This window comes from Patiria miniata, unplaced genomic scaffold (genome assembly GCF_015706575.1).
Source record: "Patiria miniata isolate m_02_andy unplaced genomic scaffold, ASM1570657v1 HiC_scaffold_1, whole genome shotgun sequence".
NCBI lineage: Eukaryota > Metazoa > Echinodermata > Asteroidea > Valvatida > Asterinidae > Patiria > Patiria miniata.
Window position 1 is genome coordinate 8,635,253 of NW_024037047.1, and position 25,239 is coordinate 8,660,491.

The following is a 25,239-nucleotide window of genomic DNA, read 5'->3' on the forward strand; positions in this document are numbered from 1 at the left end:
AAGTGGTTATTTTCGTGTGGACTTAATGTTGATAATAATATTTATATCTTGGAAAACATGATAATATCAATAAATATATAAACTGGGATTTTTGTAAGGAAATATATAGAATTATTCATCTTACTGAAGGGGAAGGGACATTGCAAACTGAATGTTTCAATGTATACTTTTATACTATCGATGAGATCTGAACTAAAATTCAATCTGAATTTTGTTTTAATAAATACTATTTCTGATTTTACTTCGATTTGTTCTTTAAATTTGCCACTTAAGTCAAAAATTAATTCAATTTTTACTCACCCTCTCAAGGCAATTTTCGTATGCACCCCTATTGTACAGAATCGTGTGATCTATTTGTCAAGGTTGAATATTATTATTAGAACAACACAACATGCAGTGTTTTCCCAAGGACAAGCTGGACGTGCTCCGCTCAAATCGCCGGACAATTTGGTGAGTATTTTCTAGAAATCAACTGAATTTTTTACATATTTTAGGTTGTCTGCCGACTTTAGGAAGGCATATGGTGTTATGTGTACCCTGGCAAAAGCGAGTTTTGTTATTTTAACGTTGTTTTATTTGGAAAGACATATCGGAAGCAGTATCGAGACAATTGTGATTTTGTTCGATCGCCGCGCGAGTACCATGGTACAAACAACCATGGACATGATGGAGGAATCCTCCATGGTACAACAGGGTTCGCACTACCAACTGTGTGGTGAACGAATGGTTGGGGGCATTTCGTGTGGTCTTATCAGGCAGATCTTGTGTTTACATGGTAGGTGACAACTTTGCAGATATTTCCACCATAAAGTCTTTTAAAGATGTTTTTCAAGATGGTCTCATCTGATTAAGCACAACATTACTGGAGTTACCTTAGCCCCATAAATGTGGCCAATTGACTACCTCCGTAAATAAAGGCCACACTTCCACCATGTACAAAAACATGTCGAACTTGGTCAAATTTTGATTCTCACATTTTTGGCTTAGTTTGTAGGTTGTTTTTTTTTGCTTTAGAAGCATACTCACCCTCTTTATACTAGGCTAATCAGAAAGTGCTGCCTTTTTCAGATGTCTATTTTCAGTGAAATTTCCAGATTCGTTTGCACACATTTGCGTATCAAAATTTCAACATGAAATTTCACGAAAATTAGACATCTGAAAAAGGCAGCACTTTCTGATTATAAAGAGGGTGAGTATGCTTCTAAAGAAAAAAAAACCCTACAAACTAAGCCTAAATGTGAAAATCAAAATTTGACAAAGTTTGACATGTTTTTGTATATGGTGGAAGTGTGGCCTTTATTTACATGTACGGAGGTAGTCCAGTAAATTGGCCACATTTATGGGGCTAGAGTTACATCAGCCCTATATTTTATTATTGGGTTGTCATATATGACAACCCAATAATAAAATATATGGCTGAAGTAACTCCAGCTACTTGATGTGTAAATTAACAAAATTTGTCCATAAATGTAAAATAGAATTGATATAATATTTTGGGAAAAGAATGTTGCATCCTGACGCCACTTTTTTTCCTCACTCATGTGTTATCTCACTGAAGGTCAGTCATTGAAAATATGTTGAAAAGACATGAATCTGGGGAAAGAGTTCCATACCTGGACATCCCTTGACACCCTGTGCACAAACCCTATGAGACTGGTCTGAAAAATTCCAAGTGTTTTCTCAGTAAATGCTTCAATATCTGCCCTGCTAAATAAGACTTTTTAGGACATGTTATCGCTTTCTGATGGCTGATTCGTCACTGCACGGAAAACTTACTGATGTCCATATAATTACATAATATTGGATGGCTCTGAGGTGGATACCAGAATATATTGCACAAGCTATGACAATATTGCACGAGTCGAAGACGAGTGCAATATTGTCATAGCAAGTGCAATATATGGGTTGTAGGGACTGAGCAACATTAATTTGAAAAAAATCATTTTTGCGTGCGACCAGGAAAGGTCAATATCGCGATACCTCTAACATAGCTAGTGGTTGTGTACAAAGTCTATGGAGAGTCCAGAACATTTTAAAGTATAGCTTCGGAAACCCTAGTAAAATTTGGGACTCTCAATACTGTGCACTTGTTCAGAGAAAAAGGCCACTTCGTAAAAAAAAGGACACTCTTTACAAATTATTGGGGGGGGGGGTAAGCCCGTTGAAATAGGGCATTTGAATGGAAAAAGGCAGTCTTTACAAAATATTGGGGGTAAATACCCCCTCCCCCCCCCCCCCAACTTAGTTCAAGTGATAATTATGTGCAGTTTTATGCTTGCACCGTAGCAATTATTGAATGTTTTTATACAAAACTTAATGTCCATTTATGACCAACAGACAATAAAATATTGGAATTTGATTTCATCATTATTTTTAATACAAAAAAATCAGTGAAATCATCATGATATACCCTGAAAACTGATAATAGTGATACTATAAAAGTTTAGTATACTGTATAGTGATAGGGGAAGTGGGTTGGCTGGGGGTGGGGTGTGTTGGGGTGGGGTGAGTCGGGTTGGGGGTGTGTTGAGGTGGGTGGCAAGGAGTGTGGAAGAGGGGTGGGGTGAGGGTGTGTTACTAGGCTGGGGTGGGGTGAGTCGGGTTGGGGGTGTGTTGAGGTGGGTGGCAAGGAGTGTGTAAGAGGGGTGGGGTGAGGGTGTGTTACTAGGCTGGGGTGGGGTGAGTCGGGTTGGGGGTGTGTTGAGGTGGGTGGCAAGGAGTGTGAAAGAGGGGTGGGGTGTGGTGAGGGTGTGTTACTAGGGTGAGGTGGGCCGGGGTGAGGTTGGGTGATGTGGGGTGGGGTCGGGTGATACTGAATGGGTTGTGTTTGGGTGGGATGACTGATAGGGTGTGGAAGTGGGGTGGGGTGGATATAACATCTTAACAGAGAACCTATGGAAATATCGTTTGCACCATTGTCTTTCTCCTTTCCAGAGCTTTTATTTGATGTAAATTTCAGCTATATTTGAACTTAAACTAAACAGTATGCTAATTAAATAAGGGACACAGTCACGTTGACTCAAATTACGACAAGAAGAATTCATGGAGTATGGTGTCTTTGGGAGGGCATAACTCACGATAGGAAGCTCCTATGGCAATATCGTTTGCACCATTGTCTTTCTCACATCTAGAGCTTTAATTTGATGCCAAGTTTGACTAAATTGGAACTTAAAATAAACAGTATGCTCATTTCTAACAAAACAATCACGTTCACTCAAATGACGACCAGAATAGTAAAAAAACAAATGAAAGCAGGTTATTTCTAAGCCCAGTAAACTAACTTGGGTGCTGGAACTCCTTTTTTGAAATTTTGCACCGTGATTGTGTAAAATGACCTACGACAAATTTTGGCTGCACAGAGTAACCCTCAAGTGTGCGCGCACATCAGACACTGGCGCAAATGATTTTCATTTTCACAACACTACAATTAACACTATTACGGAAATACTATTTGGAAAAGAACATTTTAAAACGTTTGACAGGAATATCCGTAATTCTTGTAGGATTACAGAAAAATTTAATAAAAAGCCTTCAAACTGGTGAAATAAAGACGACTGTTAGGCCAAAAAAAAAAAACTCGGTCTTTGGTCAGCGCACGCGTCGATAATAATCATGCGCGTCAACCTTTTTTTTTTCTTCAAATTAACACGGAAGCTACAACAGCGCCCTCTATTGCTGCACCTCCTCAAATTTTTGTACCAAGGAGCACCAAGGAATGGGGAAATTGTACCAAGGCAAATGATAAAGGGCACCAAGGCAAATTATGGAGGACACCAATGTATAATGAGGACACAAAAAAGCAAAATAGTACCCACCTTGTCTGTACAATACAAGCTTGAAAAAAAAAAGAAAAAAAAAGCGCGTCACCGCATCAATTCCGGAACTTCGGTCTGACCAGAGACCGACTATTTTTTTTTTTTTTGCCTTACTTCGAAAATGAAAATGAAAAATACGCGCGCACAATAGCGGGCTCTCAAGTCCACTGTGGGTGACACTTCATGGTGTTGCTGACGATTTATCACACTATAGTCACACAGTGCTTTTACCAATACTTTGCATAGATCTCCATTCATGAATGTGATACTGCTCTTATAGATAACTTCATTCTTGGTTTGCTGTTTTTTTTAAAGCATATCACACAATGACAGTGACATATTACACTTGAAGTAAATTCAATAAACCATAAAGATTAAAAAAAATTAAAAAGGACGAATGCCCACCCTTACTAAAGTTATCAGGATAAGTTATCATTTTGTTGAGGGGTACTCGTTTTTTTTTAAGCTTGAGATCTAGAGCGCAGTACATGTGTTTTGAGACACCTCCATTTAAGTCCTTTTTGCCTATTTTCTGAGTTAAAAAGGCTGATGAACTGACCTGGTTGTGGTTAGATTCTACCAAGACCCCCCCCCCCCCCCCCAAAAAAATAGAAAAATCATGCAGTGAAAAGTAGCACATGCCTGTTAATCAGTTACAAGTACTGCATTTAAAAAAATCACATTACATGGGCCCTTTAAAACCTTAACCCTGCTGAATCCAACAGGATCCAACTATATCATAAACCCATTGGAGCCTGTTGGAGCCTGTTGGATTCTGTTGGATTCTGTTGGATTGAGCAGTAAACCCCTTGTATAAATGTACATGTACATATTCAGAGTCGGAGTCTGTTGGGTACTGATAAATAACGCCAAGTTGGAATCTGTTGGATCCAGCAGACAACTAAAAATTAGGCACAGTTGGATTCTGTTGGATTGAGCAGGAAGTAACTGTTGGACTCTGCTGGATTTAGCAGGGTAGTCCTGAGGAACCCTTAAGGGGTTAGGATTAATCGTAGATGTCTTGACAAAGCACGCACAGTGTACTGGAGAGTGGAGAAATTATGATAGGATATCAAACACTTCATTGTGGGAGTTGGCAACACACAGTTTTGCTACATGTTATGTATTGAGTCAGATTTAAATTGTAATCATGCTGTCTCATTCAACAATCACCTCTATGTATACCCAAAACCAATCCAGTCCAGCTGCCTCCATCCCATCCCATCGTTCCTATCCCATGCCATTCCCACCTAACCCTGCCAAGCCCACCCCATCCCAACCCGGCCCAGTCCATCCCCAGCCCAGCCCAGCCCAGCCAATTCCATCCCCATTCCAGCCCCATTCCAGCCCAACCCAGCCCATGCCCATTCCATCCCTATTCCAGCTACGCCCATTCCAGTCCAACACAACCCAGCAAATTCCATATCCAGCCCATTTTCCAGCCCAAATTCCAGCGCAGCCCATTCCATCCGCATTCCAACCCAACCCAGCGCAGCCCATTCCATCCGCACTCCAGCCCAACCCAGCACAGCCCATTCCATCTCCATTCAAGCCATGCCCACCCCATTCCACCCCACCCATTCCACCCCACCCCATTCCACCCCACCCCATTCTATTCCACTCCATCCCACCCCATTCCACCCCATTCCACCCCAACCCATTCATCTCTACCCCACCCCATTCAACTCCACCCCACCCCATTCAACTCCACCCCATCCCACCCCACCCCATTCAACTCCATCCCATTCCATCCCACCCCATTCCACCCCACCCCACCCCATCCCTTTTTATCCCACCCCATTCCACCCCACCCCACCCCACCCCATTCAACTCCATCCCATCCCATTCCATCCCACCCCATTCCACCCCACCCCACCCCACCCCATTCAACTCCATCCCATCCCATTCCATCCCACCCCATTCCACCCCACCCCACCCCACCCCTTTTTATCCCTCCCCATTCCACCGCACCCCACCCCACCGCACCGCACCCCACCCCACCGCACCGCACCCCACCCCATTCCACCCACCCCATTCCACCCCACTCCATTCTATCACACCCACCCATTCCACCCCACTCCACCCCACCCCACTCCACTCCACCCCACCCCACTCCACTCCACCCCACCCCACTCCACTCCACCCCACCCCACTCCACTCCACCCAACCCCACCCAACCCCATTGCACTTCACCTTACTCAAACTCTTCTCCATCCCACCCCATGCACCTATACCCCTCACCCCACTTATACCCCTCACCCCACCTTACCCTATCCCACCCCTTATCCCACCTCACCCCTTCAATCCCACCCACTTCATTCCAGTCCAACTTTTCCCTTTGCCACACCCCCCTCTGTGGTTGACAATTCAAAAAAAGTGTTTGCGTGCTGGTTTACTTGATTCAGTACATTCTGCTAAATTATACCACCACACGCCCTACTACCATAATGAAACAGTGACAAATTATTAACTGGTTTCCTGCACACTGCAAGTGCAAAACAGTTTTCTGGTTGTGTACACGGAAACATATATGGCAGATGGTATTGAACAAAACCGTACGCAAACCCACACAGCTGCTTGTGCAATTTTGTTGGTGTTTTTTTCGGGAGTACACTCTGTTACAATCGGTCAGCATTTCTGGAAAAGAATGGACAGTTGTGAAGGAGAGCAAAAAAAGGGGGCTTGTTGTCCATCTGGTCATGCAATAAACCGGCCATGTTTACCTCAATTGCTGAGCTTCCGGATTTCATAAGGTGATCATCAGAATTATTGTCGTACAATGCTACAGCAGATGATACGTAGTGAGTATGCATGGGGTGTGGGAATTTAGTTTCTGAGATTACCATCCAATAAATGGAATCTTATTTGGTCACAAAGAGTCCTGTTGTATGCTGATGTGCCTGAAATTCATCATAGATTAAAGGGAATGTACCTTGCTTTTGCTGTAATTTTCAGAAATAAATGGATTTGGAGGAACAGTATGTTATAGCAAATACTGTTACACTGACTTGTTTCACGTTTTGGGCTTGTAGATGCTGGAAAAAAAACAAGACAACCAATCGTGTTCTTGTAGTCTGGTTCCCTGACCCCACTTAAGATGAAACAGAGCAATTTATAGACGTTGGGGAATTATAAGGTCAGAGAATCAGTCTACATGTAGCTGGCTTGTACCCTTCACAGGTGTGTAATCAATTACAAAGAAAATGCGGAATAACAAAATATGAAAAATAAGGAGCAGTTTTTGAGAAAAAAAAGCCAGTTTTTGGTCGGCTGACCAGTGTTGGAAATTGATACAAAATACCACTTTACTAAAAAATGTCAGCACACCAGGAGCCACAATTGTACGGGATGCTTTAGACTGTCGTCCCCTTACAGTCCAGTAAAGAATTTTGTGATAATTTCATGATTTTGTTTTTTGATGTTTGCAAATGTTGTATCTTCCCTTTAACTACAAAGTTTGCATTTTGCTGACAAGTACCTATAAAGGCTTAGTGCTGCATACCCAATATTTTTCAAATAATGAATGTTTGTGAGTGCAATGGTAAGAATAATTTCATGAGGTGACAGATTGAATGTTCACCTCGTGCAATGGAACATTCCATCCATCACCGAATGAAATTATTCAAAACGGTACTCCTGGATAAATCCTCGTCATCTGATTGGTCAGAGCCACCAAAAGTGTGACCATGCAATGGAACGTCCATTTTCACCGGAGAATGGAACTTCTATTTTTGGCCGTGCATTGGGACGAATAATTCAATGACACGTGATCAAAGACCCACCAATCAGATGACGGGTATTTATTCAGGCGTTGTATAATGCATTTTATTTCTGCAGAAATATAATTTGAAACTTCTTTGTATTTTAGAAATATATCAAAACAAGTAAACATTATCTGTTACAATACCCGTCAATCCCCGTCATTTGATTGGTGGGTCATTGATCATCGAATTATTTGCCCGAACCCACAGCCCTGCGGCTCAACAAAAATTGAAGTTCCATTCAACGGTAAAGAGAAGTTCTATTGCAAACTAAATAGATGTTCCATTGAATGGTCGCACTAGTATTACCATATTTCAAATAACGAGGATTTATTCAGGTGTTGTATTTTATAACACAAAGAATCTTTTTCCAGAATTTCACGGAAATTGCAACAAATATGTTTACTGGATCATCACATTGAATAGAAAAGTGCAAAGCACATTGATATTTTTAGCTTTATGGTGTCACACTTCAAGGAGTTTTATATTCACAACATCAAAGTCCAAAGCATCTGGCAACAATTAGGCTGAAAAAAAATTGTGTGGTTACAATAACACTCTAAAAATTATGCAGGTACGTGTACAATGTAAGGTAGGAAAATAATTTTTTTTTTTTATCTTTTTTATTTTTGACTCTCGGTCTTTCATACTTACTTTCTTTACTTTACAGTACCTGTGATGGTATTAAGTATAATTAACGTGGTTTATTGGTTTAAAATTGACTTCCTGAATTATTATTTAATTAACTCTAACTCCCTAGGCTTTTTTGCTAGCTAGGATGTAACCTCAATCCTGCAAAATCCTCAAACTGCCTTTCCAGGATGTCACTGGCCGAGCCTCAACATATTGACAGTCACTGCCGCAGGATTTTGCAGGATTCAGGCGGTGGTCACCCCTCCATGGACCATATTCAAGAAATACTGGAGGAATTTGCAGGATTGAGGCTATATGCTATTTTTCCATGAGGCCAATTGGAGGATTTTGCAGGATTGAGGCTACATCCTAACAAAAAGGTCCAGGGAATTTAGGGTTAACCCCTAAATATGCCATGCAACCAGGGATCAAGCACAAAGTTACCATGCTAGCACAAAAGCAATTCTGCAAACCTTTTAAAAACCCCGGAGTAGTCTGAATTCCACTTAAAAACTTCCAAATTCCAAATTCCATTTTACCAGTCACCTGTGTGTGTGGGTACCGTCACCTTAATGGCGTGTATCTGTCATGACCAGAGCAAACAATTCTCTGAGTGGTTGATGTGATACGACTGCGATAACTGCCACTTCCTGAGCCCCGGGTAAAACAGCAACAGAGGGCGCTGTTGAAAGCACACCGAAGCCCAGGCTCGTTATTTCGTTGCTCGACTGACAGTCGAGTCATTACTCTCTTTCTTCCTGTTGGCGGCGATGTCCCCTTGTACCCTCCTCCCTGTATACACTCTATAAAATCTCAAGTGCTGTCAACTTTCGCAGTGCAAAATGACTATTTGATTTCATATTCGACACTTGATAAGCTGATATCTTTATCTAGGTGAACGAGAGTAAAGTCTCACCTACAAAATGTAGTAATGTTAACCCTCCTACATGTCCTATGCAAACATACATTCTGTGCCAAGTTGTCCTGTCAGTCAAAATCAATCAAGTGACTGTTTTCAACAGTTAAGAGCTCCCAGCTTACATAAAGCAGGATTGACTGGCTGTGACTGTTTATGTAACTTGATACAGCTATGCGTTGACTGTAGGTGATTGATAAGCCAGCTGTGCTTACTTCCTGCCTGCTTTTGTCTGTTGACTGAATTTGACTGGTCAGAGTGCTTGTTTGAAATATGATCTGACTGTTGGTGACTAGCCTGTGTAAAAGGCATGGCAGGGGAGGAGGATTGATTTGTTGACTGTCTGTGACTGTTCAAACAGCAGGAGGGTTAGCAACGTGCATCAACTGATTGCCTCTTTGATTTCGCTGTCCTTCACAACTGAAAATAATCAGTTCAAGGCGAATTAATCCGGTGCGATTGGATTATCTGATGAATTATGTGCCCTGTCTTTTTATAATGTTTACCTGGTTGAATGTCTGTTTCGTTTCTGTGTCACCACACAGTAGCGCATTGAACAAAAATTTCACGTTGGGGGACCCTACCAATTTTTCACCAAAATGTCACTATGCCGGACAGCCTTGTTGATGGTTTCAACCGTGTCCGCATACAGTGCGCCACGCACAAGCGGGCTTCAGTGCCTTGGTAAGATTAGTCTAGGGGCTAGACGTTGCATGGTTTAATACACAATAACCCGCCGCGATAGCCCGCCGTCACAAGAGGGCGCTATCATGACCAACCAATATCGCCCACGGACTTGTCAGTAGCAACGTCTAGGGCATCTCCTGAAATCTCCCCCCGAAAAATGAGGGAAACTAGTGCGCATGCGGGACTTCTGCAGGCAATTACGGTCCATTTTCAGTCCCACGCATACTACTCACAACAAAAGAGCTGACCAGTGAAGTTGCACAAAGGTCTGGCTGCATCTTTCATTATACATTTAAATTTGAGTGTTTACTTCGGAACTACAGAACTATGAATTTTTTGAATTGCGCACTGCACATATTAGGCCAAACAGGTGCGCGCACATTACACAACCAATTATGAATAGGAGATGTCCTAGATGTTGCTACTGACAAGTCCGTGGGCGATGTTGGTTGGTCGTGATAGCGCCCTCTTGCGGCAGCGGGTTATTGCGTATCAAACCATGCAACGTCTAGCCCCTAGACTGTGGTTAGATGCGCAGATATACTGGTACCCCTGCCTTCCCCCTCCCCCTTTTTTTGGATATGGGGAGGGGGTTTGAACCTTGATGACTGTTATGTCATGCAAGCGTCTATGACCCTCTTTGCTCTTGACGAAAATGGAGATTCTGCAATCATCTGTTGTTCCATAATCTGGGTTTAAGAAAGTGACCTACATAACATGTACACTTTTGAATGATTCCAGTGTCATTATTGAGCAACTTGGCATTGAGTCAGGTTGATAAACACTGCTGTCCTAGACAATGACATGACATTGGCCTTGCCGCTCCTAATATGAACGCCTTCCTCTTTTGCCTTTTTCACAGGAAATAAGAATTTCCTCCGACCCTGAAAACATAAAAAGAAAGTGGGCTGGAGTAACTGTCTACAGCTGTGCACGAAGGGCTTCACCTCCGTCGGCCTGAAAAGTGACAAAGTGTTTTCTGGCCAGGTACCATCGCTGTCACGCTGTCACGCTGTCACAATTTATTTTGTTTGATTTTTTTTCTAGTGAGGGGGAGGAGGGGTGATGTGGTGGTGGCTTGCTCAGCCCAGACACAGACAGGACCCAAGAGGCGTGAAGGAGAAACGTGCTAATCTGAGCCAGGCGGACGTATTCGGCATCACCGCCCCCCTGAAGAATTTCCTCCCCTGGTGGAGTCTGTGGCAGGGCGAAAGAAAAGTTCGACAGAGATTGATCCTGGCAGAGATTGATTTGGATTCGCGTAAAATGACAAGACAGAAAATTTGCTGCATCTGCCTTCCCCGCGACTCGTCTGGGGACGGGTTCGGGAACTGATGCGTGGGCGATTGCCCCGTGAACACAGTCGTTTTTCCCTCCTATGGTATCCCCCACCCCCTCCCACCGGTAATTTCCTCCAACTTAGAAAATCCAGGTGTCACGATTGAGTCATCTCGTGGCTTGTCCAGGATTAGCGCTAATTTTCCCCCCGGAGAAATAACGGGAAAAACTTGAGACAAAATTTCCGACGGCGGAGTTATTTTTTTCGGGGGGGAGCTGCCCGCAATGTCAATGTTATGGCCCACATGTTACGGACGATCTTGAAAACACGTGTGGAGCTCGGTTGTTACTGCGGAGAACACTGTGCCATTGCATCCCACTTTGAAAACAATGGATTGTATTAAAGAAAGAATTGCAGTACCTTTGCATTGTGGGTACCATTGCATAAGACAACGATGTGTGCATTAGTCACTGCTGTCTGTCTTGCCAATGCACCCCAACCAATCAGAGAGCAGGAAACCTAGGTCTTCAAAGTACTAATTTTTTTTTTGTATACTTAATTTGGCAGTGGATTGACTGTATTGCACTGGATTGATTTGCACCAATGAAAATCAGGGCGTCTTCGATAACAGTACATCCCATTGGTCATTGCACCGCCCACTTTGCACATTCCGGCCAATCAGGAGGCCCCTTCTTCTCATGCAACTCTGGAGCTTAATTGAACCTTCGTAGATGATTTAAAAGTGCAGGCTCGATTCTCGTAAACCTCAGATCTGGTTTTTCACTTGGGACCTGAGGTAGTTACATTACACGATCACCGAGTGATTAACGTTTCCCCTGTAAGACTTTTAAACAAAAAAATATTCACGTTTTGACCAACTGCGAGAAAAGTGTGGGCGAGTTGCCATGGAGACGGCACAAGAGACATCGTTCGTCTTCCCGCTGAACGTCGTCGAGAATTCCGGAGATCACGCACACAGTACCAAGGCGGACCACAACTTGTCGCCGTTCAAGTTGGAGGGCGCCGAGGAATCTCACGTCACGCATTGTCAAGGTAAGATTTGAGATACAGAATTCACAACCAAAGTTCAATGGTTGCTTAAAAGGTAGAGTAGATCATCTGTCATTTGTGGATTTGTTTCCATGGTTTCGTTTGAAGCAACAAAAGTGCGCAAAATCCAAGGACGGGTGCTTAACAACTAACCTGATGAAGCTTTTAGCTCAGTGAATGCTGTACATTCTAGGGTCTTGATTTTACTTCAAAAGTTGCCAAGTCGTGTTTTGAATTGCGCCCAAACTCGGCATCCGGAACACGTTCTCATTCAGCTGATGTCGTGCACTGTGAAGGCCACGTGATTCAACAGCACCCGCTCTTTGAAATGCTTCAGTTAAAGTTGGCTAAATCATAACAATGGTGTTGAGGTCATAGTTTTCCCATCAAAATTACTGAGTTATTCATGAAATTGCTTCACCCCAGCCCCTGCCCCCCTACAGAAAAGGCAAAAACTTGTGTTCTGGCATCATCCAAACCTAATCCTGCACTGTGATATGTGAGACTCTCTGGCCAAATGAGATAGAACTGGGCAGAGGTCAAAATGAGGGTTTGCGAGTATTATGAAAGAGAACCAAATTCTCCTTGCAATACTGTTTTTCGCACTTCAATCGATCATTTCATTGACAAGTTATGGCTTTTTAAATTCCACATCAATTGACGTGTCAAAAAAGTAAAATACTGAGCAAAAGGCCTTTAAAATACTGAGTTTTTTAGTTCATGAAAATGACAGATGCCAATTGTTTTTCCTAAAAATGTTTTTTTAATATTCCACCAATTTTGTACTGCTTCTAATATGTGAAGTAGAGTACATGTACCGTATGTGGAGCGCTGTGGTCCAATGGTTACGGTGTTTGACTCACGTGCTGTGGTGCGTGGGTTCGAACCCTGACGGGGAACATGGTGCTTGTGTGCTTGGGCAAGACACTTTACAACGATTGCCTCTCTCCACCCAGGAGTATAAATGGGTACCCGTGAAGGTAGAGACCAGAATGCGCTGATCTCGAGCTGCTGCAAAAACTGGTCTCATGGCGTGATCAACAGGGATAATAATTGTGAAGCGCTTTGAGACCTTTGGTAGAAAGTGCTATATGTACCGGTATAAGCACCACATTGTATCAAAGATTACAAATATCAACAAATCTGAAAATCGAAAAAAAATTCCCTTCCCCCATTTTTTTCCACTAAGGCCTGTGCCCGGTTCTGTCTCATTTTGCCAGAACGCCTCACATATATTTAATGTTGCTCGCACTCCGGACTGCTGACAACCTTGTTAACTTCTTCGCAGGCTTTCTCTGTGTTCATGCGCAACATGACACAACTACTTCACACTGTACATAACATGTACCGGTAGCCTTTGTGTACATCTTGCACTTACATTGTAAGTAACAACATTGTCCACTTGTCAGGCATGCAAGTTGACCTGATGGGGTCACGGTGTATTGAACTGCATGCATATAGCAGTCATACAGCACATTATTATCTCAGCCAGTGATTGCTCACAGGATTATCCCTCCCTGTACAGTCAATATCCATTGTTGGTCCAGGCATTGTTATCAGGTGTAATTTGTATGGGCTTTTGTCCATTGAGCTTGTCAAGAGAGTGCTTTTGTGTGTACAGTGAACAGTGTATGGATGTACTGGAGGAATCACGGATGATACATGTACAGTCGAGTCTTGTTAATACAAACTCGTTCGGACCTAGCCAAATTGTTTGTTATATCACAATTTTGTATTATTAAGAGGAACATCAGTCCCATTCATTGTGCACATAAATGCACAGTCGGCACTAAGGCTTTATGTTTGTCATAACCAGAATTTTGTATTAAAGGGAATATACATCATTTGCTTTTGCTGTAATTTACAGAAATGGATGGAATTGGGGGGTTGGAAATACCGGGGGTATATAGCAAATATAGTTACACTGACTTTTTTGAGGTTTTGGGTTCGAAAATGCTATAAAAACCAAGAAAAACAATCATTTTCCTGTAGTCTGGTTCCCTGACTCCATATAAGAAGAAACAGAGCAGTTTACATACATTGGGGAATTGTAAGGTCAGGGAACCAGTCTAGCTGGCTTGTACCCGTTCATAGGTGTGTAATCGATTGCAAACAAGTGCAATGGTCAATTGGGGCCAGTATTTGAAGAAAAAAAAACAGTTTTTTGATACAAAATACCACTTTTCTTGAAAATGACAGTATACCAGGTGCCATGATTTTACAGGATGCTTTACACTGTCATTCACTAACAGTCCAGCAAGGTATTTCGAAATGATTTGGTAGTTTTATTTTTTGATGTTTGCAAATGTTGTATTTTCCCTTTAACAGAGTTTGTACTAACGAGATTCGACTGTACTGTACACTGTATTTGTGCTGTGTTCTTCTGTCGTATGAGGCAGCAGAAAGTCAAGCTATTTCGTCCAGTTGTCTTAGCCATGTTCTTGTTTGTTCACTGACAGTGGCGAAGTCCACCATGTCAGCTGGGGGCCAAGTGCAGCACATTCGTTGATGGTGTGCTGTGCTGTCTGCTGTGGTGCTCCACAAACGCAGGCTGCTGATGTCAGGCATGCAACTTTTCCTCGGATCCGCTGATTTCCTCGTTTTTTTACTTCTCATGAATGCCATTACAAATTGAAAAATGCTGTAAAGTCTTGTTTGATTTTGGAATTTCCTTGTTTTGTCTAAATTCCTAGTTGCATGCCTGTGATGTGCGTGCTGATGGGCTTGCTGTGTGCTGAGTGGGTTGTTCATATAATGGTCTGGAAATGTCAGACTTCTCAGCAACTCTGGATATTAGGAAACACCTTGACAATGAGTTTCCACTTTTTTACTAGTCAGGGAAAAATAAGGGTATTTGGGGGAAAAAATACCCAAAACAAATGAGGTACATGTGAAACTCAGGAAATTTGAAAGTTACCCCGAAGGGAAAGATTTGTGCATCTTTTGTGACGTGTGTCCACGTTGTTTCCATTGACTGGCTCTTTCAGTCCATGAAAAACATGAATAATTTCACAACCCTGTTGAAAATCAAACCAATACTTATTACCAGGGATAAAGCCGAGATTCCGAGCTTTAAAATGATATAAAAAATAATGGCGGTACGTGTTTCCGCGGCGACGCTATAGAGCTTCGCAAAAAAAAAAAAGTTGCGGGTATTTTGGGACTCGCTGTTGTATAGCTCTATGGTTGTGTTACGCTCTGCACAAACACAGTAAGCATTTGAAGTGTCTAGTTTTTGGCATTGCCTTTGGATGAAAACAAACCTGCCAGGGTTTCACAGCCTGGACACGCTGCATTGAGGCTTGCTTAATGGCCTGCATCTAGGTTTAAGCATCTCTCACACATCAGCTGTCAAAGGTACTTGGTACATATGTACGACTTATGTAGATGTATGTAGCTTATATCCGTGTTCCATCTGTGACACCCCTGAACCCCACATACTGTATATAATTTTGCATCAGTGATGTGTTAAACGAGGGACACATGTGGTTAGTTTATCAGAGCCGAAGCGTTGGAGATGGGAATTACAACATAATATCACTATAGGTCATAGGAATTGTTACACGGATGCTCTGTATGATCACCGTCACTAGACCCATTTAAGGAGGGGGGGGGGCACAAAAAGGGTGTCACGACAAATTGCAGACACAGTACTACAGGCAGAAACATAGCCACAAAACAAATTTATGATTTTTATTGGGGGGGGATGGGAGGGAGGGTTGGATATGAGTAGTGACGCTGACAATACTGGAGTGTCATGCCATAGCGGTTAAGAACACCGGACTCATGTTCTGGTGTTTCAGAGGCAACAGTGGCGTGGGTTCGAGCCCGCCGGGTGGACACTTGTGCCCGTGAGCAAGGCACTTTACCATTATTGCTTCATTCTTCGGATGGGACGTAAAGCCGTAGGTCCCGTGTGTTGTGTAATCCAATGCACGTAAAAAAACCCAGTGATACTTATCGCTAAGAGAAGGGGTTTGCCGCGGTGTTTCTGGCCTCCTATATAAACACCCACGTGGAGTATTTAGAAGACGAACCAACCAAGAACCAAGAATAACAATAATTTGCCCCTTCCCCGACTTTGGATCAACTTTTTAGGTTTTCAAGGCATTGTGTCAGCATAGGTCAGGTCAGTTGTCTAATATTAATGCAGTTTCATGGTGCCACACTACAGGCTTTGGACAAAAATGTGTGTAATTTGTACAGCGCAAACTGTTTTGGTTGTATGAGAAGTCGGCTTGAAACACCATGGTGTGGGATGAACAATGATGATTTTTGTTTGTGTACTTATTAATGAATTTTTCAGTGAAAAAGGAACAGCTTTAAACTGTTCAACATTGTAACAAACAAAATATTTTTCAATATAATATAGATAATAAGGTTCAAATTGACCATGTATCGGTATTACCGTTTTGGCATTTGAGGTTTATAATTCCTTGGAATTGTCCGTGGATATTAATGATGACTTAAAATAGCCAGTTTTGTTCAGTGGGTGTAATGGTGATGATATGAAAAAAGCTACATGTACATTAAGACTGATATTTGCACAATTATTACTTCCCCATATTTTTCACAATTCCTCATATTTGAAAGGCGACAAATTCCCGCCCCTCCCCCCTCAGCAATTTCTATATTAGGCCAAAAAAAAAAAATATTCGATCTCTGGTCAGACCGAAGTTCCGGAATTGACGCGGGGATGCGGCTTTTTTTTTTCTTCATGCTTGGATTGTACAGACAAGGTGGGGTACTATTTTGCTTTTTTGGTGTCCTCATGTACATTGGTGTCCTCCGTAATTTGCCTTGGTGCTCTCGATCATTTGCCTTGGTGCAATTTCCCATTCCTTGGTGCTCTTTGATAAAAAAAATTGAGGAGGTGCGGCAATAGAGGGCGCTGTTGGAGCTACAGCGGAACATTTTGGGAAAAAAAAAGATTGATGCGCATGATTAAAATCGACGCGCGCGCTGACCAGAGACCGACTTTTTTTTTTTTTGGCCTTAAATGGACGTTACAGTTTGATCAGGTGATGTGAAATTAGGGCGGGATATCTCACTGCATGTGACGTCCATAAAGTTGACGTCACCACCCTCCCATTCTGGTGTGGCAAAGATAAATATGCAGCACACTCGTTGCGTTATCGCGATAACCACTCGTAGTCCACAACTGATAATGGGTTTGTTTGCTTTATTCTTCTACATATAATGGATTTTTTTTTTTAAAGAAATAACTTCACACAGTAAAAAAACAGTTAAAAATTGATATGACTTATATTCACACGGGTGGTTGAATCAATGGTTTTGCTACAAATATGCTTCCTCGTATTTCATATGTGAAATTCGAGGAAGTCGTATTGTTTATTATATTCCGTTATGTACAGGAATCAAATGTCAAGTCCGGGTTTGGTTTCATGTTCATATTTCATGTGTTTACGGAATGAATGGCCTTGTTAAAGGGTTCATGTGATGAATTTTTCTCAGGAACACATTTTTTTTGCAAGTTTCTACTCCGCATAAATACATATGTACCGGTAAACTATTTGACATTTCTTCTTTCTTTCATTTGAAAAGTGCACTTCTTTAAACATTTAAAATTGCCTGTGCTTTTCCGGATAATTGAGGGTGCTGTTGCTGTGATGTCATTTCAGGAAGACACTGATCAGTTTAGGGGGGTTTCTGTTCAAATTGTGAACCCGAAATTTGTTTGAAAAGTTTGCTCGTTGGAATACTGTCGTGCACCGACACAACAACGAATCACCAAAGAAAATTTACGCCGGCAAAATATCCAAAATTCTAGGAACTTTTTGCACTGAAATAGCTGAAATAACATTGTGGTTTCGGCCCGGAATGGCATCACACTTTTGCTCATGGATACAGAAATTCGCATTAGCATTAACACAAAAAAGACACCAAAATACCCTTGAAAATGGCAAAATAAAAATTGAATATATAGGGTTAAATGCGACACTACGATGCATTTTCAAGGATTGCATTAATTAACCCTAACAGAACTCAACCCAGTATTTATGAGCAAAAGAGTCACGGAAACGGAAGATTACATCCCCCATCTTGGAAAATCGGCCATCTTGGAACCTTCCCCCCACCCCAAAAAAATATCCTCCCATTAAAAAAAAATATAGAAGCTTCTTTTTTTTGTTGCTTGATCCAAGATTCAGAAAAGTCTGAATAAAATGAGACAATTGCATGAAGAACTGTTGTCATTCTACTGAAATCCGTTGCTAAATGAACAAAACCGATGGAACAAAAAAAATTTGCAAATTATTGATGACTTTTCTAAAAAAATATCCTCCCATTAAAAAAAAAGTCTATAGAAGCTTCTTTTTTTTGTTGCTTGATCCAAGATTCAGAAAAGTCTGAATAAAATGAGACAATTGCATGAAGAACTGTTGTCATTCTACTGAAATCCGTTGCTAAATGAACAAAACCGATGGAACAAAAAAAATTTGCAAATTATTGATGACTTTTCTAGAATTTGACCCTACTTTATGTACCACACCAGTTTTTACACGTGATGAAACAATGGGCAGTGCCATTTTGTTGACCATTCCGTTCCCGTGGTGATGCTGTTGGCGAGTATGAATCACAATGGAATTTTTTGGGGCGTTTGGGTGCAGATGTACATACGTATGCGTGTACATAAAGCGCGTGACGTCTGTGTACCTTCAGATAGCGGCCCCTCTTTGAACGCACTGTGTGATAATTAACCTGGACCCTGCTCCCACACGGCGTGCAGTAATGTGCACACGTGTGCTGCGTGGCATGCCATAGAGACATGTACGGGCAAGCAAGAGCCTCACACAAGTACAGAAGTTCACTGACTGAGTGGAGCAACAGTCACATGCTCGTAGTCATACGTTGTACGTGCATGCTGGCATCTAGTTCTCCTGAAAAGCTGTCTATCCGTCGTACATGGGACTGCATTTTGGCTTAGCCGACGAGGCAATGCTTGAAGATATTGCCAGATTGTTGCAAAGCTTCCCCGAGTCTCAGAGTAAGTTGCTCTACAGACCTTTATCATGCTGCCACCATTTCAGTCATGTTTCCTGTATCCAATAACAGTATTGAATGATAATGATTTGTGCAAAAAAAAGAAGCAGACTATTTTTCCTTCCAGCCTCGCTTTGGTTACATTGATTTGAATGGGAAAAAATCAATTGGCTGCAACATGATAATGAGCAAACAGCACTTACGTGTATGTACTCAAATATTTTGAAAAGTTGAACATAGAAATTGACTGGAGCTGGGCTTGAACCTGCAACCTCCGGATCACCGTTCCGGTGCTCTACCAACTGAGCCATCCAGCCCTGTGTTGGCAGTTACCCAATTCATCAATATAAAATCTTTGTTCAAGGGGCGCTAGTCAGAAGTCTTTACTAAAATATCACTAAAAAATTTACTAAAATATTTCATAACTAGAAAAGTACATGAGTGATTTGAATGCTTCTTGTACTAAAAGAAAGCTTATTAATTGGGCTTTCATATCCTACATCTTGAAAGCGCTACATGCAGAACTTCCATTTGGGTTTCCTTTTTTATTACTCGCCCTGCAGTGTTTATAAAAATTTGTCAGTGAAGGGAAAAACCCAGTATTGAAGGAGGTTTCCAGTATTTGAACCTTTAAACTGGTACCCACTACCTTCGGTTGAGAATTGGGTACCCGGGTACACGCGGGTACCCGGGTACACGCAGGTACCCGGGTACACGCAGGGGCGTCAATTGGTTGGGGGTGGGTGTAAATTCCCCCCCCCTTACTTTTTAAAGTGGGGGAGGATAGCATATAATTTGTCCCCTCCACTTTTTTCATCCCCGAATAAAAATTGTAGCCTTTATGTGATTCTTTAGCTCAGAAAGCTGCTACAACAATATATATAGCGCCTGTCCATGAAGAAAATCATGCTCCTAGATGCTTTCTATAAAAAGTGACTCCAAACTCTAAAAAAAAAAATTACTCCAAACTCGAAAATAATGTTTAAATGATGATCTTTTGCTAAAAAAAAATGGTTAAAGTGGTCAGAAATTGCCTCAGATCGCACCACAGAGCATTTAGATTCCAAAATTTTCAGGGCCCTTAAGAGGGCCCCCACGTGCTCGCTTTGGTTCTATGCCCCCTCCACATTTGAGAAGCGATTGATGCCCTTGGGTGCACGTCCTAGCCCTACATGCATATATATCCAAAATTTCATTTATCTATGCTTGGAGAGCCCCCCCTTTCCCCATTTGAACAGGTGAAAAACACCCACATCATTTTAGGATATTTACCCAGTGTGTATCACTAAAAAAATTGCCCATCTGCAGGGTTTACTTTAAACATGTTAAAGAATATAGTCCATCATTTGTAATTTTTGCATTTTGTTCGTTTGAAGCAACAAAAGTGTTCAAAATCTAATGAAGGATACTGAACAACTAACCTGATGACGTTTCAGCTCAGCTTCAGCTGTATATTCTGAAAAAAACAGCATTCTAGGATCTCAATTCAAATCAAAAGTTGCTGAATCATGTTTTGAATTGTTTTGAATTGCAGCTATGCGATGTTGCGCACTGATCCGACGAATTGTAGCAACTGCACACGTGTGCGTCGTGCCAATGCTTGCGCGCGCTTCGCCGAATAACAAAACGAACTACTAATTTAAATTTCCTACGGTGGCGTCTTAAGACGCACCGTTGGAAAGGCCTTCTTTCGTCGATTACTTCAAAATGACAGGTTGCCAGAAAAAAACAATTTCACAGGGAGTTTTAGTCCACTTACTATCTTTCAACCAAGTATGTTTTTCAACAATAATTATGCCAGTTACTTTTTGGATAGCTGCAAATGATGGACTGTAGCTTTAAGAAGCACATGTACATGGGTCACTCCAAACATTTGGGGTCCAATTTTTGCATGTGCGTCCCTGTTACATCCGATTTTGATAAGTTCACGACACATTCCTTTAAGTGATCTGTCTCTAAGAGTGATTATGTAAAGCACAGGTATACCTTCCAAACAAATAAAGAATAATTTAAATATGCTTGCTGCATGGCAACTCAAAATCACAGGGACACACAAAAAAAGGCCCACTTTAGGCCCCCCCAAAAAAGTCTCCGGTTTCTGGTATGCGTGCGCGTCGCCATATGCGCGTCGGCAACATTAAAAAGGGTTTTTTTTCAATGTAAGATGATGTCTCACAGTCAAACTCACTGGTTTGACTGGAATCCTGCTGCTGCACAATTTTAACATGTTTTTAGATGGGGTGACGATCGAGTATAAGCTTTATGTGGCCTCTCTGCGCTCCCATAATATTTTGCACTAAATTTAGTCGGGCACCATTTGCAGACGGTGTTGTAATTTTGTAATTGTGCATCTGGAAGCCAGACTGACAGAGCGTGGTCCTGTATCTAATTAGCTCAGTATACTTCTCAAGCCTTATGGCCTTACTGAGGTCACCTCAAGCTGCACTCTGAAGGATAAGTTTTAAGGGGATCGAAACGTCATCTGCAACATCAGCCGACATTTGAAGAGAAAAAAAAAGTTTGGTAAAAAATTATTAAAAAAACGGCGCCCACCACCTTTGGGGCGAGCTCCATACCAGAAACCAGAGACTTTTTTTTGGCCTTTTGGGCCTCAAATTTGATGGCATGACCCACATACACTGTCAGTACATGTCATGCAAAGTGCACCATGGTGCACTTTGCCTAGTACTGCCCATGAACTATTGAAAATTGCATTTCTGAACTTTGTATGACCCATACATGCACAGGAGATCTGCATCTCACCTTTCAATTATTTTTTTTTTTGTGAAAAACAAATTTCTGAAGATTTGTGTGTGTGTGTGTGTGTGCACAGTGAATTATATTTATATAGTTATTACCTCTGCTCTAGATTTTCACAGGCTGTTGGTCGCTTTGTGGTTAGAAGGCAGGAAATTTCTATCAGATGCAACAGGCCGGCCAAACAGAATGATTTTACCCTGTAAATATGCCCGGAATGTTAAATTCTTCAGCAAGTACACAAGTCTGGAGTTATTTACTGTGTTGTATAACTCTTTTAAGGAGGGGGGGGGTTTAAGATGTGTTACTCATTAAACATCAGACTGCCAAGTTAATTCCATTTGACGTTTGCATAAATCGTTATTGTTGCCCCAAATTTGTGGCTGCATGGAAAAGTCTGTGAAACTTCACTTCTTTAATTTTTGAGCGCTCCCCCCCCCCCACTAGTGTAAAAGATGTAAAAGAGCCTCATGTGATGGTCTCGAACACTTTATTTTGAACCTGGGTTTGAACCTGGGACCTCCAGATTGCCGTTCTAGTGTTCTACCAAATGAGTTATCCAGCCCTATACATGTATGTCGAAGGTTCCCTATTTTGTCAATGCCTTTGCTCAAGGAGCGCTAGTTAGAAGCCATAAACCATAATCTCACCCAAAGTCAGGATGCTAGCAACATGAGCAATGCTGCAAACCTGGAAAATAGCAAACGGGATCAATTAATTTTGATTAAGACTGCTTTGGTTGGGGATAACAAGTAATTCTCCCCCCCCCCCCTGGACAGGATGCCCCTCCCCTCACCCACGCTTTCTGGTCCCATTTCCTCATCTCGGATGTTCTCCAACTCGAACCATCTCCCACCCCTTCCTCCCCGTTTTACTACTTCCCCGGGATCGTTCACGCGACTTCCCTCCTCCCACCCCCCCAACCCCTTGTCCAAATATTATCGTCTTTTCTCTATACTCTTTAGCCAGACCAGTGGGGCACCTGTCTTTCAAAAGACTGGCCATGAAACAAAATTAATTATCTGTGCCCATTTGTGTGGAGCTGGAGGGCCATTCTTTGGTCACTGTGTGACATAAAATTGGTCTCGTCTGACTTGTGAGGCTTTACCCCTTGTTAATTACATCTGACATTACTTTCGCCGATTCATCAGGTTAGTACTTAGTACTCCCTAACCTCGGAGTATAGTTTCTACTTTCACAACTTGTGTCAAAATGTTAGGAGCGGTCATCAAAGTTTTGGTCAGACGTTAAAATGTTATCGGGCCCATATCGGAAATGATTCACACTTTTCTCCAAAGTTCTAAGGACACACACACCCATACTAATTTTGGAGTAAGACTAGTCTGTTGTGATTTACAGAATTCATAAACAATGTACACCCTCTGCTTTAGTTTTACTAAATGGGAATTGTTCTGTGGTCACTTGTTAATTTCTGTGGTCACTTCTGTGTAATTTCTTTCAAGCAGCGATACGTTCATATCAGTGGTGTGCCCGAGTACCCGACCGCTGATGTCAGGATCCAGTTCCAGATTATGGAACAAGGCACCCATAACCAACTTTACAAATTACTTAAGTAACTTCTCAAACACAATGAAAAAGAAAGGTTTTGCATGCCACTTGTGGGGAATTTTCAAAATGAAAACCATGCTCCATGTACCGGTAGGCTTCATGTATGAAAAAAAACCACCAGATTTCACGTTGATGTGCATTACAATGCGTGACAGATGACACTCGCAAAAGTCGCAGTTTACACCGAAGCTACAATTCCTTCAGACAACTTCCTGGATTTGAGTTTTGGGGTTGGGTTTCTTTTACGGGTACCCAGCTACCCAGGTACCCGGTACCCAGTACCCAGGTACCTAGTACCCATGTTTTACTTCAGCGGGGTACCCGGTTCCCGTCCTACCCGTAAATGCAAACCACTAATTCATGTAGCGTTTTTCCCGTGACTGATGGAATTTGTATTAAGCAATGTCTGCTCACTCCATGCTTTCCAAGAGCTTGCGAGAAAAGAAAATTGGGTCGGGGCAGGGGACGAGTCAACTCAAACTTAACAACTTCCTGCTTACTAATAACCAATGTAAGCTGGGGGGGGAGGTGGAGGTAGAGATAGGGGCACTTGTCCACCCCTCCGCTATTTAAAAATGTCTTTCCGTTGCTTGTCAAGGTGTGTAGACAGGAAATTGCTGCCACCATTATAAGTTAAGTGCGGATGCCACCTGGCTTTCTTGGGTTGACTCGCCTGACTCGCCAGTTCACATCTGAGGTTAAATTGTTTTCAAATTTATTTTCCAATTTTGCAAAAGGGAACTAGAGATTCCCAAATGCCTGAAAGTGGTAGTGTTCAGTGGTGTTACGTGATTTAGACATGTGTTTTCATATTGGATTGGAAACAGAATGCAGGGCCTGATAAAGACTTGTTCCATAGGCCCTATAGGCACCAGTGTTCCTTCCGTTGGCCCTACTCTGCTGGCCCTAGGCCCGTGGAGTGTCGTGGCCTAGCGGTTAAGAGCACCGGACTCATGCTCTGGTGTTTCAGAGGCAACAGTGGCGTGGGTTCGAGCCGGGGCCCGGGCACTTGTGCCCTTAAGCAAGGCACTTAACCATTATTGCTTCGTCCTTCGGATGGGACGTTAAGCCGGAGGTCCCATGTATTGTATAAGGCCTAACGCACGTAAAAGAACCCAGTAACACTTATCGCTAAAAGAAGGGGTTTGCCCCGGTGTTTCTGGCCTCCTAGTTATACTCCCTTGTGGAAGTCCTTAGGAGAAGAACCAACCAAGTACCAAGTACAAGTACTAGGTATCGGCACCAATTTCACAGCTCTGGTAAGCGCGGGAGCCTTGCATTTCATGTTGACGCTAAGCTGTAGGCCTACTAAGCAAGCCAGGCCAAACTGGTAGGGTATAAAAGCCTGTATAATGTATTGTGTGTATTGGGTTTGCTACCACTGTGTGTATGTATCGGGTTCGCTACCAGTACCAGTTGTTACAGTCTATTGGGTTCGCTACCAGTTATTACCGTGTAGCTATAGTTTGAAGCTGTTGTTTCGCAGGCCCTTAAATTTTGTCAGAGGCCCCAAAGTTTTTGTAGGCCTTAGTGCCTATTGTGCCTATTGGATAATCTGGCCGTAGCATTAGAAATGAGTCATTCCATAATTTGAGGTCCAAAACTGTGACATTTTTTTGTGTCCCTGTTATGCGCCTATCAATTGCCCCCCCCCCCCCCCCCCCGCATTGTTGTAAATAAAATGCTGTATTGCTGTTTTATTTCGTTCAAGTTTGCCTTGTTGCCGAAGTGCCCTAGGTAAGTCTTTTTTTGTTGGGCTTTTTAAAAATT

At 42.2% G+C, this 25,239-nt stretch overlaps 1 protein-coding gene and 1 non-coding gene across 4 annotated transcripts in view; one reads left to right on the forward strand and one right to left on the reverse strand.

The window, feature by feature from the left end:
* Positions 1-369: 369 nt before the first annotated feature.
* Positions 370-25,239, forward strand: part of LOC119721965 (nuclear receptor subfamily 1 group D member 2-like) — a 63,829-nt gene continuing 38,959 nt past the window's right edge. For 2 of the 3 annotated variants that reach the window (XM_038191930.1, XM_038191956.1), the window contains exons 1-2: positions 370-450; positions 10,860-12,144. In XM_038191930.1, coding sequence (XP_038047858.1) covers positions 11,997-12,144 — 148 coding nt within the window. In that variant the 5' untranslated portion in view covers positions 370-450; positions 10,860-11,996. The other variant, XM_038191938.1, reaches the window with a different exon arrangement.
* On the reverse strand, positions 19,388-19,460 carry Trnat-ggu. The gene has a single exon. It is a non-coding gene; the product is annotated as a tRNA-Thr (tRNA).